The 17260-nt window shown below is 35.4% G+C and overlaps 1 protein-coding gene across 5 annotated transcripts in view; it reads right to left on the bottom strand.

Moving 5' to 3' along the window:
* Smp_067000.1 (hypothetical protein) overlaps positions 1 to 15779 on the bottom strand; it is a gene marked incomplete at both ends in the record, with an annotated part of 33533 nt that extends 17754 nt beyond the window's left edge. Inside the window, 4 exons of one of the 5 annotated variants that reach the window (XM_018796738.1) lie at positions 2889 to 2997; positions 15315 to 15513; positions 15633 to 15672; positions 15708 to 15779. In XM_018796738.1, the coding sequence (XP_018651851.1) occupies positions 2889 to 2997; positions 15315 to 15513; positions 15633 to 15672; positions 15708 to 15725 (366 nt within the window). Of the gene's footprint in view, positions 1 to 2888; positions 3278 to 9063; positions 9073 to 15314; positions 15514 to 15632; positions 15673 to 15707 lie in introns of those variants that run through there. The other 4 variants (XM_018796740.1, XM_018796739.1, XM_018796741.1 and 1 more) reach the window with 4 other exon arrangements.
* Positions 15780 to 17260: the final 1481 nt, after the last annotated feature.

Here is a 17260-nt window from a genome sequence, read left to right as displayed (position 1 = left end):
CAGTCACTTCTAGAAGAGCCATTCCAAGATGTGGACAACCCGGAACTGATAATCGCCCTCATACCTCTAACAGAACTCAAGATCACTGTATTCATAATCAATCTCCTCTCCAATTCCTATTATTCCTCCATCAGCGACTTTCAACTCTAAATTTCCTCTTTTGGCTTCCTCCATAAGTGTCACCATGACCAACGATTCTAGTGCGCAAAACACTGTCCCAGGTCTAGTGAAACCTCGCTCCAAACTACACATTGGAGCCTTCAACGTACACACCCTGTGTCAAATCGACCAGCAGGCCTTCTTCTTGGCTAAAACCCTAGAATCTCGTACCATTGATGTATGCATCGGTGTACTCATACTGTTATATCCTAGTGAAAACATAAGTACGGGTAACTTCCTGGATCTATTAATAGACTATTATTCTATATATATTCTTATTGTATAACTATTCAATAATTAGATTGTACGTATCTATATTCATTTTATTACAAGCTTCATTTTGACCTACAGATTATTATTATACAATTTACTGTTCCTAAATTATATTCAGTTTATCGATTATTGTTTCCCACGTTCACAGCCACTTTTTGGCTTTATTGTGTATAAATGTTATTTCCTATTGCATGGTGCGTTGCGGTCTGTTTAGTTGATATATAAACCCAGTATGTCTGAAATAAATGATTCGCATAGCAGAAGCTGTTATTGGTGTTCTGGATTCAACTGAAATGGCTAGGCGGATAAAGGACCAATAAGGGCGCTAGGCTGCGCATACCGGTCGAACGTCATTGGTTTGGCACAGTGCAAAGATTGGATTATTCGTATTTCGATTGGTGAATAAATCATGTAATAAAAAGCCGGAAATAAATTCACAACACGTACAGGATTCTAGTGTGGTCATCCACTTGACCTCACTTCACCCGAACAGAGAGCCGATGAGATACACCCTCTGTGTATCTGGCGACCCGATGGCTAGTTTTCGTGGACTGGCTGGTGTAGGCATAGCACTAAATACGGAGGCAGAACAAGCACTATTAGAATGTATCCCCGTTAACAGTCGCTTATGTGCTGTTCGGCTAAACGGCTCCGTGAGAACTCGGAAGGATAGAGACACACGACGTTGTCTTTTCGTCATATCTTCCTACGCCCTCAATGACTGCACACTGGATGAAGTGAAAGATGAATTTTACAGAAAGCTTTCTGAACATCTTCAAAAAGCTAGACGCTCAAACATTGTACTCGTAGCAGGTGACTTTAACGCTCAAGTAGGTAGCTTCAACCATTCAGGAAGACGTTTAGGTGGGTATTTTGGTATTTCGGCCCAGTGAACAGATAATGGTGGCCGTCTGCTGCAACCGTGCTCAAACAATCGTTTATTTGTGACAGGTAATAATTTTAAGCATAGGGAGAGATATCGTCTAACATGGAGACCTCCTGCACCAAACCAACGATGGACTCAAATAGATCATATTGCCATCAGTCATCGTTGGAGAGGCTCGACAGAGGATTGTCGCTCGTTCTGGAATACATGTTTAAACTCTGATCACGCTTTAATACGAGCATGCATTTGCTTGTGCCTTACTGGACGCAGAAAAACTACACTAGGAAGACGCATTAGGATTGAACTGGAGGACGAGAAAGCCAAATGCGAATTCCAGGAACAACTGAGTTCACATATGTAAACACTTCTGTAAACAAGACTGACCCAGATGCTGCTTGGAAAGACATACGAACAGCTGTGGAAACAGCATTAACATCTATTAGTAATTTAAACCAAAGGGTTACAAAGAACCAATGGATTTCTTCCAAGTCTATTTCACTGATGGATCCGCGTAAACTCATCCCATCAGGCTCTGAACACGACGAAGAGCCAAAACAAATCAGATCTAGTTCCAACATAAGTCTTTGCCAACTTACGTCACCTATGGTGAAGACGAGATATCCGTCTATCAATAAAAGGACGAGTATACTGCATAGCAGTTCACTCTGTTCTACTTTACGGCTGTGAAACGAGGCCATTAAGAGTGGAAGATACTCGTAAGTTACTAGTATTTGATCACAGATGTCTTAGAAATATTGCTCGCATCTGCTGGAATCACTGGGTAAGTAACAGTATGGTTGGACGCAGGGTATTAAGGAATGATGGTAAATCAGTTGAGGAGGTTGTGGATCTACATTAACTGGGATGGTTAGGCCACGTGTTACGTATGCCTGGACACCGATTAACACGACGCGCTATGCTGACTAGTGTTGGGGAGGGTTGGAAGGGAGTTAGGGGCGACCAAACCAAAACGTGGCATCAGTCTACAAAGTCACTAACTCCTGGTTTGAACCATGTTGGCAGATACAAACTACTTGGTTGGGGTCTGTACGATTATCGTAACCAATGGTTGGAGACTCTGGGTGACATGGCTCAGAATCGATCACAATGGCGTAGGTGTATACACTCTTTGTCTTCCCTTAAACCGTAAGATTGAAATTGCTTTATACCTTTCTTTCTCCCAGCATTATATCCTCATACGCAATCTTTCTTTTATATATTACTATTATTGAAATAACTACTTCTATGAATTTAATGTTCATCTTGTTGTGCTAATGAGGTGCGGCAACTTTGATTGATGCATACATGTGCCCGATCCTACGTTGTAGCTGACTGACTGCAATACTTGAAGAGTGCAGAGTTAGATGTTGTTTATAGTCGTAGATATGGACTATAGAAACTCTCAAAGTAGTATAGGATTGATATCCAATGTTCCCTGGTTCCAGTGATTCTCTATTTGGTATCAGTTCGAGATATTCAGTTTGAGCCTAAGTAGTAAATAAACAATCTTATTTTTGAAGAATAACATAATAGAAATATATACAAGACAAAAGGACGAAAAATAACTTACTCGAAAGGCAGAATTTTGAGGAGATACATTTCCACGGATATGTGATGATCGTGGGCTAGAACCATGTGGTTCATTCAATATACGAATCGAAGAGGAAACTCGATCGCCTCTACAAAACATGAAAGAATATAAACATTATAAAAAATAAACAAGATAAAAGCACTAAAACACAATTGTAATCCAAATCATTTTCAGGGAATATAACGAAAAAGTTTATTAGAATATGATTAATTTAACGGATGACTGATTGGGTTAGCATTGAGAATACTTCAGCTAGCTAATAAGTGTGATAAAAAAGAGAAGAATTACGATTCACACTTATACATTACTCGGTTAGGAGTCATAATTTATTTACTTAGCTTTTTGGGTTCTAGGTAATTTTAATTCAGAAGTGATTTTCCAAAGCTGAGCAATCGAAGCCTATCTAATTACTTATTTATAGGAGTGCTAGATAATAGTTTTCAAAAATCAACTTCTGTTTTCATGTTCTATGTTTAACTGTTTTCAATGAGAAACTTTAAAATAGAGATAAATCTCATAACTGTAGCTAAACATCTTATGATCTGGCTATCAACTACACAACTTCTGTAAAACTATATGATACCCAATCGATAGCAGGATTGATTTCGGATGACTCACCTCAGTAGAATGTATATTCAATATACACAAGATTAGTCATAAAGAATTTATATGAACTTCACCTTACTTATTAGGATGTTTTATATTTCCCACTATTAACAAGATTGTAATAAACACTAATTTAGAAGCAGTCTAGAAACTATGTCTTTTCGTGGTGTGTAGGATTATTTACTATTATTGACTATCAGCCCGAGCAAAAGGGTGAGTGAAAAAGGTCGTATACCAACGATGATAAGGATTCATAAGAGTGACCATCAAGAGGCGATCACTGAAAAGGTGGGCATCGAAAGAAAGAACAACGTTTTTACGGGTTTAAAATTTGTTCGGTCTATCATCTGTCCCTTTGCCTATGAGACCGATCGAAAACGTAGTTCTTTAAACACTCAATGCAGGGTCTACTGTATATTTTTGAATTTAGTAACAATTTATTATTCTTAATAACTCGCCATTTTATCTCAGACATATATTTGGAACAGCGAAGCTAAGAATCTAGTTAACCTATTTAGTAATTAGTATGGGATTTTGCAGTAAAGAAGTTTAAGCAATGTCTTTTCACACAATGATTTGATATTTACAACTTGGTTATTTTAAGCAATTGATCTAGATCTGTCAGGGAATACGAACTATCTAATATGAGCCTTTTTGACAGCTAACCTTATTGATATGGACCCTTTATCATTCGCCTTTATTCGTGTGAACTGTAATTGGCGCTGGTTTATTGCAACCAAAAACTAGTGAACTTAATCTTACGTTTAACTTTACGACAATTAGTCATATAACTGTGAGGTAAAAATGTTCATCTCTCTACTCTTTATTCATCTGTTCATAAAAGAGAAATGATACTCATCAATTCTCTTTTACTCGCAGTGAGAAGTATGAATAATATTAAGTATTGTTAGTTATCTGAACTGTAAAAATTACTGTCAGTTAGTTGACTGGTTAATTATCAACAACTCTCCCCCCCCAAAAAAAAGAAAACGAGGATTATTGACATTGATTGGCTAGATATAGAAATTCAATTTAACGGAGATCTCAAGCTGTAGTCAAAATCAACAAAAATATATGACTATAAGTAACTACACCCACAAACTATTTAAATATTTATCGATTCAGAGCACTTGAGTTAATTAATTTACTAATTTATTCTGGGTCGCTAAGATTCAGTTTCACACACATTTTACAGAAATCCAAATTTCTTTATTCATGATACAATATAAATATAAAATATAGACAAACAGAATTAGCGAAGTGAAAATGGAAAATTTTCTACATCTGCGTAAAATGTAGCCAACTATTTACGTACAACATTAGTTTGGACAGAGTAAAAACATTCCATTATTAATGACATTGATAATGATGGAAATAAAACCTGGTACTGTTAAGTTCAAACCAAAATTGATTGAATGAATCATTCATAAATTGTTGTAAAACAAGATATTTTATGAATAGATAAGTTGGTTATGAGTATTTGATTTTCAAAACATTGGTTATAAATAATGGGATGATAAAGGTAAGTAATTTTGAGGTTAGGTGTACACTTTGAGGTAGATTATTTATTATTACTATTTAAACACATAAACACTGGTAAAAAGGGGCACCGAATACATATGAATCACACAAGTCACTTGGTTTGTATGTGGTCTGTGAGACTGTCCAGATGCCCAGACCGAAGCAAGTAGCTTCCCTTATGGAGACACACTCGGAGCCTTCGACCTAAAGGTTTGGTCCACAAGGCAGTGGAGGAATGTCACGAAATGCAGTTCCATGGTAGCTGGGGATCAACGATTGGTTCATACGCCATTTGTTACTTCAGGATCCTAGAGCCCATGTTCACCATTGGTTTGGAATAAGGGTTTTCCAACTTCCCTAGGTGGACTCTCCGTGTTCACCAAACCGGTTAAAGCGTCGGACATTCGCCCTTCATCCTCTCAATTTCGTAAACAACAGTAATGCCCTGAGAGGGTAGTGAGTAGGACATCCCTGGCAGTGGCTGTCTACGTGTGGTCATGTGAGTGCATTTCGAGTGGAAGAGCTGATTCTCGGCCATAGCAGGACATTTGGGGGGTTAAAACCTTCACCGACTTAAATGATCGGAAGATGTTTTAGATATTCCAAAACATTGTGACTCTTTAAAATGATTAGAGTAGGATAAAGTTAGGGGAAATTCATGGGGAGTCAAATGAAGACACAACAGCAATCGATGAAGTCAATAACTACCAACCTGAATCATATTGGGCAAAATTGGCTTTCCTGTTAGAGTTCGTAAAATAACTATGGTATACGGTCGGAGACATTAGTGAATATGACTTGAAAATAGTCAAAGTAGACCAAATGCATTTAGATATAACAAGGGAAATAACAAAAGGAGCCAGTAATAATCGTTAGGTGAAACTATTTTCATCATAAACTATAATCAGATTAAGAGGGTTAATAGACTAAATTTTCATCAAAGTTAATTTGCTAACACGAAATAAAATAATAGTTGTGAAACAAAATGAAAGTATTGTTATCATTAGAATCATTAATCAGTTTTTGTCCATTAGTAAATGAAACACCATTACATATAATGAACACATAGTACTCTATTATAAAATGAAAGCAATAATGATAATACTCAATTGAAAAATGAGACAATGGGTTAATGTACGAAAGTGCAAAAGAAAAAAGGTGAATTTTGTATGTAATACTCATTTGTTTTAAATGCAGGTAAGGAGGAACAGGAAGCATTAGGCACTAGAATATTCTTAATCTAACTAGAGATTTAGTTTATGATCTCGAAAAAAAGGATCTAGTAGTTTCAAGATTGAAATCTACCATCTATAATGTTCCGTTATTAGTTTTTTTCTAGTCAGATAAATTCCTAAATGAGAACAAACAGCGAGCAATTATTTATTGTTGATATTGATAATGCTATTAAACAAGACCAAATATTTCAATTTATTTGTATTAGCTGTTTGGATTTTCCCAATGTTTAAGAGTACAGCTGATAAGTCTCTTTTGGCATATGTGCATCTTGTGCGAATTACCTCCATGTTACCATTAAGTCACAAGCATTTTTCTAAGCAGAGATGGACGGTGGCTAGCGGTGGAATCCATGAGACATGTTTCGTCCCTCTTGGGACTCGTCAGCTAGATGAACCTCCATTCTATAGTTGATGTTCACTCCGGGATTCAGACTCAACGCAACCGCGTCACCCATTTAGCTTTTAATCTTCAGATAGCCGAGTATAACCTATTTTAATTTTGAGATTTACATATATTTATGAGTAATGTTATGAAATGATTTTGCCTAGATACATGGAATTAGGTTGACATAAGAGAAAAAGCGAAAACGGATAGTTATGTAGTGAATTATTCTCACCTAAGACAGAATAACGACGAACTTAAATATAGTAAATCAGAATGAATTGAAAAGGATGTCACTTCTAAATACATTTTTACGGAAATTGATAAGTAAATATCACTTCAATGAAGTTATTCCTGGTAGAAATCAATATGAATTTCATTTTTTTCATACTCATCATGTTTTAACATGCACTATTAAACGACATTGATAGAGAACAGGTTGAAGAACTGATTTTACAAGTATGACAGACTCTTCAAAAGTAATTTATAAACAGCAATAACTCGGCTATTATGGATGTTTTTAATAGAGAAAAATTAATCAACTTATTTCACAGATCTTACATTTAACATTATTATTTCCTCCTAATAAAAAATTGGTTATATTAACAAAAAGTTGACGTAACCATCAAGTAAATCACTTATTTGTGTAACCACTAAATGCATACTTTGGTTTTTATGAAACTTTAAATCAAAATCTGGACTGTTACTAAAGTCCTAATAGGTGGGTATACGTACAGATTTGTAATAGTACAAAAATAATCATTACAATAAAATAACTAAAGACGAATCAATAGAGTTATGGAAAATATCCACTCAAAAAGAAATTCCATATATATATATATATATATATATATAAATATATATAATAGCATGCGTGTTGCGATCAGGCGTATGAATTGCAGTAAATAACGTATAAGTAACCTATATAAGCAATGTTATATATGCCATATTTTGGGAACCAAAGCAATATTCCTGACCACTGAATACACGTGTGAATGATAAAAATACTTTTAGTAAAGGTTTGAACTACAATCAATGATATATAATTCATTTTATCTACGACCGGTCGGTTTTGTAAACTGGTACTTAAAGGCAACAACAAGAAAGAAACGAAATCAATATCGAAGTATCCATACGATGAATCTAATTTGATTCAAATTATGGGAATTGGTTGGAACAAATAAAACCTCAATGACTATATTAAGAATAAAAGTTTGATGGTAAGGAAAATGAAATCACTAGTTAACTAAGCTAACTGTGGGGAAAACTCTAAACATTGAACACATTTCTGTTTCCCTTCAACAGCTTTGTAAACAGTAATATTTAAATAAGATAAATGTTGGAGAAAAATTAATCTGTAAATCCTGACAGAAGTTGGGATTGAATTTTAAACGTAGTGATAATTCGAAATGATCTAGATCATCTGAAGAAATAGGCATAAGATTGTTTGTTTAATTAAAATAGGTTTCAGAAATGAACTTGAGTGTAGAAAAACGCACAAGTTCAAACTAAATGATAATATTTAAAATCGGATCTATATTGATAAAGCGTTATATACGGATTTCTTTGCATGTTGAAAAAATTTCCCTATTTCAGTTAGTTATAAAAGATTCATCAATTTCCGATCTGCACTATTGGAGTTACGTCTTAAGTCACTATAGTAATATGACCACGTTATTGTATGCGTAAATTAGATAACAGTTTATAAGACATGGTTTCTGTGAATCATCTATCACAAACTTGATTCCACGGATGCGGATAGAAAATGTGCTATGATGGCCGAAAATAAGAGAGCTGCTTTGTTTGTTTAGAAATGAAATAGATGAATTCTGATAAATTCATCTTAGTGTAACAGAATCTAATTATGTAGATTTTAGCATAACTCTCATCCAATGTTAGTGATGCCCAGTAAAAATAGTAAATAAGCATATTTGGGGTTTCTTTTATCACAAACATCACCCTGAGTACAATTTTTTTTAAAAGGCAAAAGAAGTTCGTAGATGACTATAAACCACTTAGTTGTGAAAAATTTCTACAAATACTATGTTGTTAGAAAACAGTTTATAAACTGATTCAAATGGATATTGAAAACTTGAACTCCATCTAAATTTATATTCCTGTCAAGTGAATATAACACACACAAATACTTAAATCAAACACCGAAACAAATTATTTTAAAGACACCACATATATTAGTTAGAACAAAGGTGAAAATAATTTGAATCCGTTTATATAACCACACAATAGGATAATCAATAAGTGGCCACACACCAGACATATGTATACTTCATATATTTGTAGATAAGAGTGAACATGGTTAATTTTACTAGTGTATTTTTGTGGCAAACAAAACTATTCGAAAGTGAACAGCGTAAATTTTAATTAGAATAATCAACTACAAATGACTTACTTCATATTACTGTTTAAAATATATGAACACATACAAGTCAAATATAGAAAAAACAGTGCAATTGATTACGAATAAGTTAGCAGTTAACTTGTTTAGAACTAAACATTTTATGGAACATTTTATGGAACTATTGATTATTACAAACCTGTATGATTAACATCATTGGTATGGTGATTGACAATGAAAAGTTGGAAAGGTTATAACTAACTTGAAACAATGGAAACCAACAGATTCTGCCTGACAGGTTGAATTGAGAGGTTTTTAGAGGTTATGATTCAAGATCATTAGTTTGACAGAATAAGGCATTAAAGTTTAAGTGCTCAGAGTAATTCCATTTTATTATCACCGGTCTCGGTAAATAAAACATCTCCCTTTTAATAAAGAGAAATCAGATTCCCAAACCGATAAATATTCGATACTTAACAGTTTTAGGATATATTGATCAAACTATTATCCTTCATTAAGTTGTAATACATAAGCACACTTACTGACGTCCAAATGAATATTTTGACTTCAATGGGGCACTGGGCTTTGTCGACTGAGAAAGCTTATGGCCATGCTCATTGCTGAAAGGCGCGTAATTGAGGTACACAACTCAACAAAATAGTCTTTACTGGAATAGTGTCTTTCAGACCGTCTGTGTTGACAGCGACAAGCGGTGCTCACTAAAAATGTCCGCTTCCCCGTTCTACTTAGCGGGTAAACAGCTCAACGTAAATATTTACTCGTTAGATTACTAGTGAGTCTATTACTTAACTAGATAACTTTTTATTAACACGAAACGCGCAAACAATATATCCCGTTATGACGCTGACAAAATACAGCCTCTCAAACAACATAAGTTGCACTAGGAGAACGTTTTAAACCTTTTTTCTTTCTTCCAATAAGAATGTAAGATAACATCAGCCTATAGGTTACTGAATCTTAGTCTTACACGTGGTGGAAGGTATAAACTTCTTGACTGAGGTTCATGAAGTAATTATTATACACGAACAGAGACTTAACGCGATAAAGTTTTTAAGAAAAACGCCAAAGAAGTGCAAATGCATTTTTTTCTTTATTTCCTTTCGAATCTTTAATATAGTATTACTCTAACTTCTTAGTACTCAGAGCTTTATCTTTTCTATGTGACCTATTTACTTTTGATTTTTGTATTCCTGATAACGTCACTAGGCACAAAGGGATAACTAACTAATTAAGCATAGACTGATGTACTCAGCTTTAAGCTATACCTGAAGTTTGAAGGGTACTTGTCAGCTCAAACCTCAATAAGTACAATAGGCTTTAAAATTGCGATTCTACGACTGAAAGCCAAATTCTCTAGCCACAAAAATACCACCCAATGGAATTGACGCATTACATGTACCAATAGTGAGTATACTGCCTCGTCAAGGAACAAATAGATTACAACTTGTCTTCGCAGTATTTTATTTAGAAAAGATCTCAGTTAATATACAAATGAGTTATAGATACACTACACTTTAATATTACTAATATATTTATTTCAGAGAAATCTCAGTGCAGTATATACAAAAGATGTACTAGGTATGAAAATATAACAACAATGAAGGAAACAACTAAATAAATAAGAAATGGATGACGAATAAATAGGATATAAAAGCAGCCAAGTAAAATATACCCCGGAGTTTGTACTGTTATTCTTAACTGTTCAAATGGAAAATGATAAAAAAGTACGATATGATCGATACAGAATTGGACTGTTGACGACATCCAATCAGGTAAGAAGTTATATCTATTTATTTATTTGAACACACACAAACATTGGTATAAAGGGGCAACGAATACATATGAATCACACAAGTCACTTGGTTTGTATGTGGTCTGTGAGACTGTCCAGATGCCCAGACCGAAGCAAGTAGCTTCCCTTATGGAGACACACTCGGAGCCTTCGACCTAAAGGTTTGGTCCACAAGGCAGTGGAGGAATGTCACGAGATGCAGTCCCATGGTAGCTGGTGATCAATGATTGGTTCGTACGCCATTTGTTACTTCAGGATCCTAGAGCCCATGTTCACCATTGGTTTGGAATAAGGGTTTTCCAACTTCCCTAGGTGGACTCTCCGTGTTCACCAAACCGGTTAAAGCGTCGGACATTCGCCCTTCATCCTCTCAATTTCGTAAACAACAGTAATGCCCTGAGAAGGTAGTGAGTAGGACCTCCCTGGCAGTGGCTGTCTACGTGTGGTCATGTGAGGGCATTTCGAGGAGAGCTGACTTTCTCCACCCTTGGCCGCACCAGGGCATTTGGAGGCCAGAAGTTAGAAAGTTATGATAATTTAAGAAAATCATACAGGTACTCAGGTTCCACCAACATGTGTTCACGCAGTACTATTCTTTATGCCACCGCCTCTCTATTTCTTTCAATTAGTCACCATATGCTGGCAACAATCGACACGATAACCACTCAAACCATACAAGTAAAATATAACTAATTCATGATAGCTCGTATGTTCAGTCAGTCAGCACAGAGATTAGGTTGTCAATTCAAATCCCATAGTGGTAGAAGTAGTAAGAGCATAAGCAGTATAAGAGTAGTAAGAGTATAAGAGCTCATATGTTAAGTCGCTCCCATTTTTTTAGAAAAGGTCTCATACTTAGCTGTAAAACAGGTGATATTACGGTCACTTGCATGATTTAACCACATGAATATGAATAACTTTACGAAGACAGGAATCAGAAACCCTTGGCTCAGGCAGACTAGAATTACAAGAGACAAGACTTGAGTCTCCACGAAACAGATGGTGACCTAGATGGAAAATGTCCCGATATTGTTTTCAACATATAAAGATTATTTAGTTTTTTTGGCTTATTCATTTCTAGCACCAAAAATGTTCAGTATAATAAGACAACAAAAGCAATTCGAAAAGCAAAGAAGCAGCTATATACCATCAATCTCTTTTAGGTGTTTTTGTACAGAACTTTAAGGTGTTAGCAAGGTTCCTAAGGATATTTTTCTTTATCATACAATGTTCGACTAGATTTCTATACGACGAATCGAGATGGTTCTGATGTCAGGAAAAATATGACTGTTAGCCTGAAATAGTTACGTTAGTTTTCGGGTATTTGGTGGGGGGGTTGATACATGGTCAATGTATCCAAGAACTAAATGAAAACCAGCTTGGTACTCCAAAGTCATTTCCCAACGAGTTTTGAGCAATTTGTGGAGTATGATGGAAACCAGTACCTAAAGTATAATTAGGAGATTCATACTCTGCAAGTTAATTCGTGATTGACCCAGGAGAAAACTAAAGATGAGGATGACAATCGCTTTAACACTACGAGATACTCCCGAATCCAGAAATAATCTAGTTAGTTCTCAGATAGAGATTCGAACCCGCAACCTACGACTCGAAAGACGAGTGCTTTAACAATAAACTATATTAAATATTGCTAAATGCACAAACTTGGTTGTTCCCTAAAACTAACCATTTAGAGTAAACGAAGGCAAAAAGTTTATTCTGACCAAAAAATATACTTGACATATCGGTGAAGCGAAGAATATACTACACTTATTAGTGTAGGGCAGTATCCCAGTCCTCGCACAAATCGAATGACTTATGTGGCGCATATCTATTCTGTCTTCTTGTACCAATGTTTGTGTTTAAATAAAAATTAAGAAAAACAACACTTATTAGCCATCACTACCAAATGATTATTTGAGGTCTGAGTGGAACCTACACCACCAAATAATAAAATGACAACCCATATATTCAGTATCCAAATGCTTTTTATAAACATCAGATCTATACCGTTACCAAACGTTCTAAGAATGATGAAACTAAACGACAGTATCTACAATTCCTGTTATAGTTAACAGGAAAGGCCAGATAAAACCGTGGAAATATGTATGTTAACTTAATTACGTTGTACGCCACCAGTGAATATGTGCCATTACAAGAGAAATAAATTAGAGACACCTTTTCGCTTAACCAAAAGCTTTACTGAGAGGTTATATTGAAATGCAGTGTTCAGTTGACGCAATCGAAACTACGCTGTAACACAAGATTTACGGCTATCTCATTCCGTTAGTAAGTAGTAGCAATAGATATAAATGACAAGAGACAATAAATAAACAAATAGAAAAGCTGTTAACAAGTGCTTTTTAGGATAGTAAAGAATCCTGTTCAAAAATAAACCATGAAACACGAAATGTCCTGATACGCCATATAGAAAAATTATCGATACATGGTTTGGATTTATTTATTTAGACACATAAACATTGGTACAGGAATGCACCAAATAGATATGCGCCACATAGATCATTCGATTTGCGTGAGGACTGGAATACTGCCCGGGTGCCCAAACTTAATGTGACCAAGTAACCAAGTACGAGTTTTTATACATGAACTTGAACCACTTCTAGCTTTCCGAAAAAATGTGACAAAAATGGCATTTGAACGCGTTAATAAGTGATTGTAAGTTAGAAGCTTTAACCATAAAAGAATACGCTGCTTGGATTGAATACATATTAAATAATTTAACAAGCCATCCAGTATTATATTAGGGGATTCTATGATCTAAAGGGCAACAAAACTCTCGTACAGTTGGGTGGTCAGTTCTAAAAGGATATAAAAATAATGACATGTGCTAAAACTTCTTAGTAATGAGATATTTTACATTATGAACAGACCAGAATAATAAAATGCTGATTAAGAAGAACCAAAGTTTATGAGTGCATACAACAAGTTAGCAAGATTTAGTTACCTTGTGTTAATAGATTGTAAGTTTCTATGGTTATAAACAATTAGACCTAAGTGTAACCACGGGTAGCTAGCCATGTATTGAGGTCCATACGTGTAGTAAATTCGCTCTCGATTGAACTATATCTTACTTCACTAAGATTATTAAACTGAATAGTCGGTACAAAGAGCTATAAAATACATTAGTTATAGTCAGCGAAATATATAAATATCATTTGAGTCAATGATTTTTGCAACTAAATCTGTGTTTTTCATGGTTACTGTACTATATAGAACTTAACTGTAGACTATGCACCCAGATAAATATTACTGTGTTTGTAAGATATCAGTGATGTCTTCATATACCTTGATGTTTTTATAAATAACAAATCGCGTTGAAAACTTTACTGAACGCTTCACTGAATGGCACTTGTGATAAACAAGAGGAAATATGACTAGGTTTAACCATAAGGCTTCGGTTTAAACGCTATATTTTATAACTGCGAGGTATATACTCCATGTCATTCCTATTTCAGTAATATTCCTACCGTAGCCAATGTTTGACAACTACTCAAGCTAACCACTTCAGGAGTTCGGTATATAGAAGTTAAAGAGAAAGCAACATCCTACAAACTTTTTAAATAGCTATCTGAATGATGGGTCCCAGTGGGTAGACTAAAACAGCTGGGTAATTTAGTACAGAACCTAACAAATCTACAGTGGACGATATTACAATCTCAGGATTGAACCTGGTTAGTGTTATGATCACGATATTTTACTGGCCACGTTATTTATATCTGACAATGAGAGCATGTGAATGTAGTGTGACTAAACAACTGCAAGTTAATCGATACAAATAATGTTAGGATTTATTCAGTTCTCATTTGTATGAAATTGATGGACTCAGCAGCAGTGTTGCTATACCAAGTAAGACACCCATCAGGAAGTGAAACAAAAGAGATCAGTGTCGCTGATGTAACTGGTTGCTTGAAAAGTATGGTAGACTTTGAGTGAACTCGAAAAAAAATAGTGGTGACTTTAATGAAAAACTACGATACTCCAGGACTTTGTAGAGAGCAACAACGTAAAAACTTAGATCTGCATATAAATATGGACATGGAACATGAGTAAAATAGCAATTAAATATACATAACTGACCTCAACAGCCGTAAGGAGGGCAACAAGAATTCGCCTCACCAAAGATGTACAAAGATAAAAACTCACTAGTGCATAAAGATAAGTTTACACTTGAATATATTTTTCACATAAATATGGTAGCTTTAGCTAAGAAAAAGGTGAACTATTACATAGTAGCTACATATAAACACGAATAGTCAATGTGCCACGCAATACTAAATAGATCTCAGACCAGTTACAGGGAAATAGATCCAACAATCCACCAGACAACAAAGCAACTAATATATACGGTCGGTAACGAAGTGGATAGGAAACGTTTCGTAAATTCTACCACCTCTAAACCAAACACTTGACTAATTAGAAAGTAGGTCGAAGCCAACATACCTTCAGAACCTCAGTTAAAATTTAAACATACCTTAAAGGATGAAGAGCATCAACTGTTTCGTTTGAGGCCGAAAAAACTTCTTTGTTTGTTGTCAGTTCATCAGAAGAGTAACAATAATTGTTAACGTCACGACTAGTAACTGGCACACTAGGATGTTGTGGTTTGACGAAAGCAGTACGCAAACCACTGCCAAACTTTGAGAAGAAGCTCCTCACTTTATCTATGGATGCTTTATTGAATAAAAAGGTTTTATTCACTTGGCAACAAACAAAGAACTTAGAAATAAGGGTTTGTCACTGGGAGAAACCATGATATATTTCCGTCAATAAACAACAGGATAAAACTTACTAGGTTCAGGTCCGTTATCTGAGGCATCGGGAGCCCTTTTCTGTAGTAGAAATTAGCGGAACGTAACTCTCAAACCTTTGCGAATGCCTTCATGCACAGCCAACTAAAATCTACATTGAGTATTGCGCTTCATACGACCTAAAAGTTAACAATAGTCAAACAATTGTTACTAGTGAATACCAAATACTAACTAACGTCTTGTAATGTCTAGATGATTGGAGAAAATTAGTAGAGTGCGATAGTAAGTTCATTCTCTTGTAAATTGTCATGAAATGCACGCATTTTTTCAAATGACTGGGGGAATTAAGCGTTTCGATGCAGTTTCTAACAGTAGAAGATCCCTTATTCATTCGGCCAGAGGCCTGGATATCTAAAAAAGCATGGCTAAATGCGAAAATTAATTGTGACTCAGGATCACACTTGAAGGCTAATCAGAACATGAAGGATGTGTGATTCAAGGACCACTGAACCGGAAAGCCCTCCATATTTTAGCTTTTAGCCCATTAACAGAAGGCATGTATGCATGTTGGTCTTATAAAGGATGTTTTTTATATTTTTTATTCATCCGCACCAGGTGTATAACAGAAGATCTGCCAGGAATACTCTCATGTGGTTTTAGATCTCGATGAATCAGTGCGACCCTCAGTGAGCCTATCTACGGACACAAGTTGTCTGATTGAAGTGATATGTATCAGGCTTATCACTGATTTTTGGCACAAAAACCAAATGATGGAAGGACTAGCCCACTCATTTGGTCTAGGACATATTTAAATCGTGATCTTATGTGACTTCGGTACTTCTAGAGATTACTCACACAGTGGAGAGGATAGTTCTACTAAGCCTCGGTTTTTACTGTGTTGAGAGGCTAAAACTATTTGGAAATATGAAGTATCGGATCCTATGAAGAGACGGCAAGAAACCGCCACATTCGGGCTGCATTTTTACCAATGAGAAATCCTTAATTGACAACCTTTAGTTACTGACTCCCACAAGAAAAAAATAATCTCATCTTCCAAGGTTTACAGTTTTATAGATCTGAGTTAAAATGCTCTAGAGAAAACAGACGTTCGAAGTTCAAATGTTGAAGTGTTCCAGCAGGTGTACAATGGGAAGAGGTCAGCATTTTCATAATCAATATATATGTGACACCAAGCATCTTCGGGTATTTTTCCGGTCATTTTCTGAGTGAGAGTTGCATCCAAGAACGTATTTTTCATTGAGGATTTCATTTCGAGACTTGATCTCCACTTTGCTTTCCACACGTGGAAATTTAGAATGAGAGTTGATGAAATTTTCATAAAAGACGTGGGCGTAGCTTAAATGATTTAAATGAAATCCTAAGCGGAACCTACACTATTATATGCAGCACTCATCCATTAACTGAGGGGCAAAGTGTCTAAAGGTGTTTGATATCGCTCGTTTACTGGTCTAATCCATCTGATATGCCTTCATTTCTCTTGTCTTCCAAGACAGAGACTTTACGAGGACACTCGAAAAATGTTCACAGGCCCAAGACAAATTACTTGTCATCTGACTATCCACTTTCTCATTCAATCATCAACGAATGGAATTCATTATCACATGTGATTGAAACTCAAGTCTTTCAAAAGAAATTCGGATCAACTGAG

This window comes from Schistosoma mansoni, chromosome 4 (genome assembly GCF_000237925.1).
Source record: "Schistosoma mansoni strain Puerto Rico chromosome 4, complete genome".
Classification (NCBI taxonomy): Eukaryota; Metazoa; Platyhelminthes; class Trematoda; order Strigeidida; family Schistosomatidae; genus Schistosoma; species Schistosoma mansoni.
This window is presented reverse-complemented; position numbering and strand designations above follow the sequence as displayed.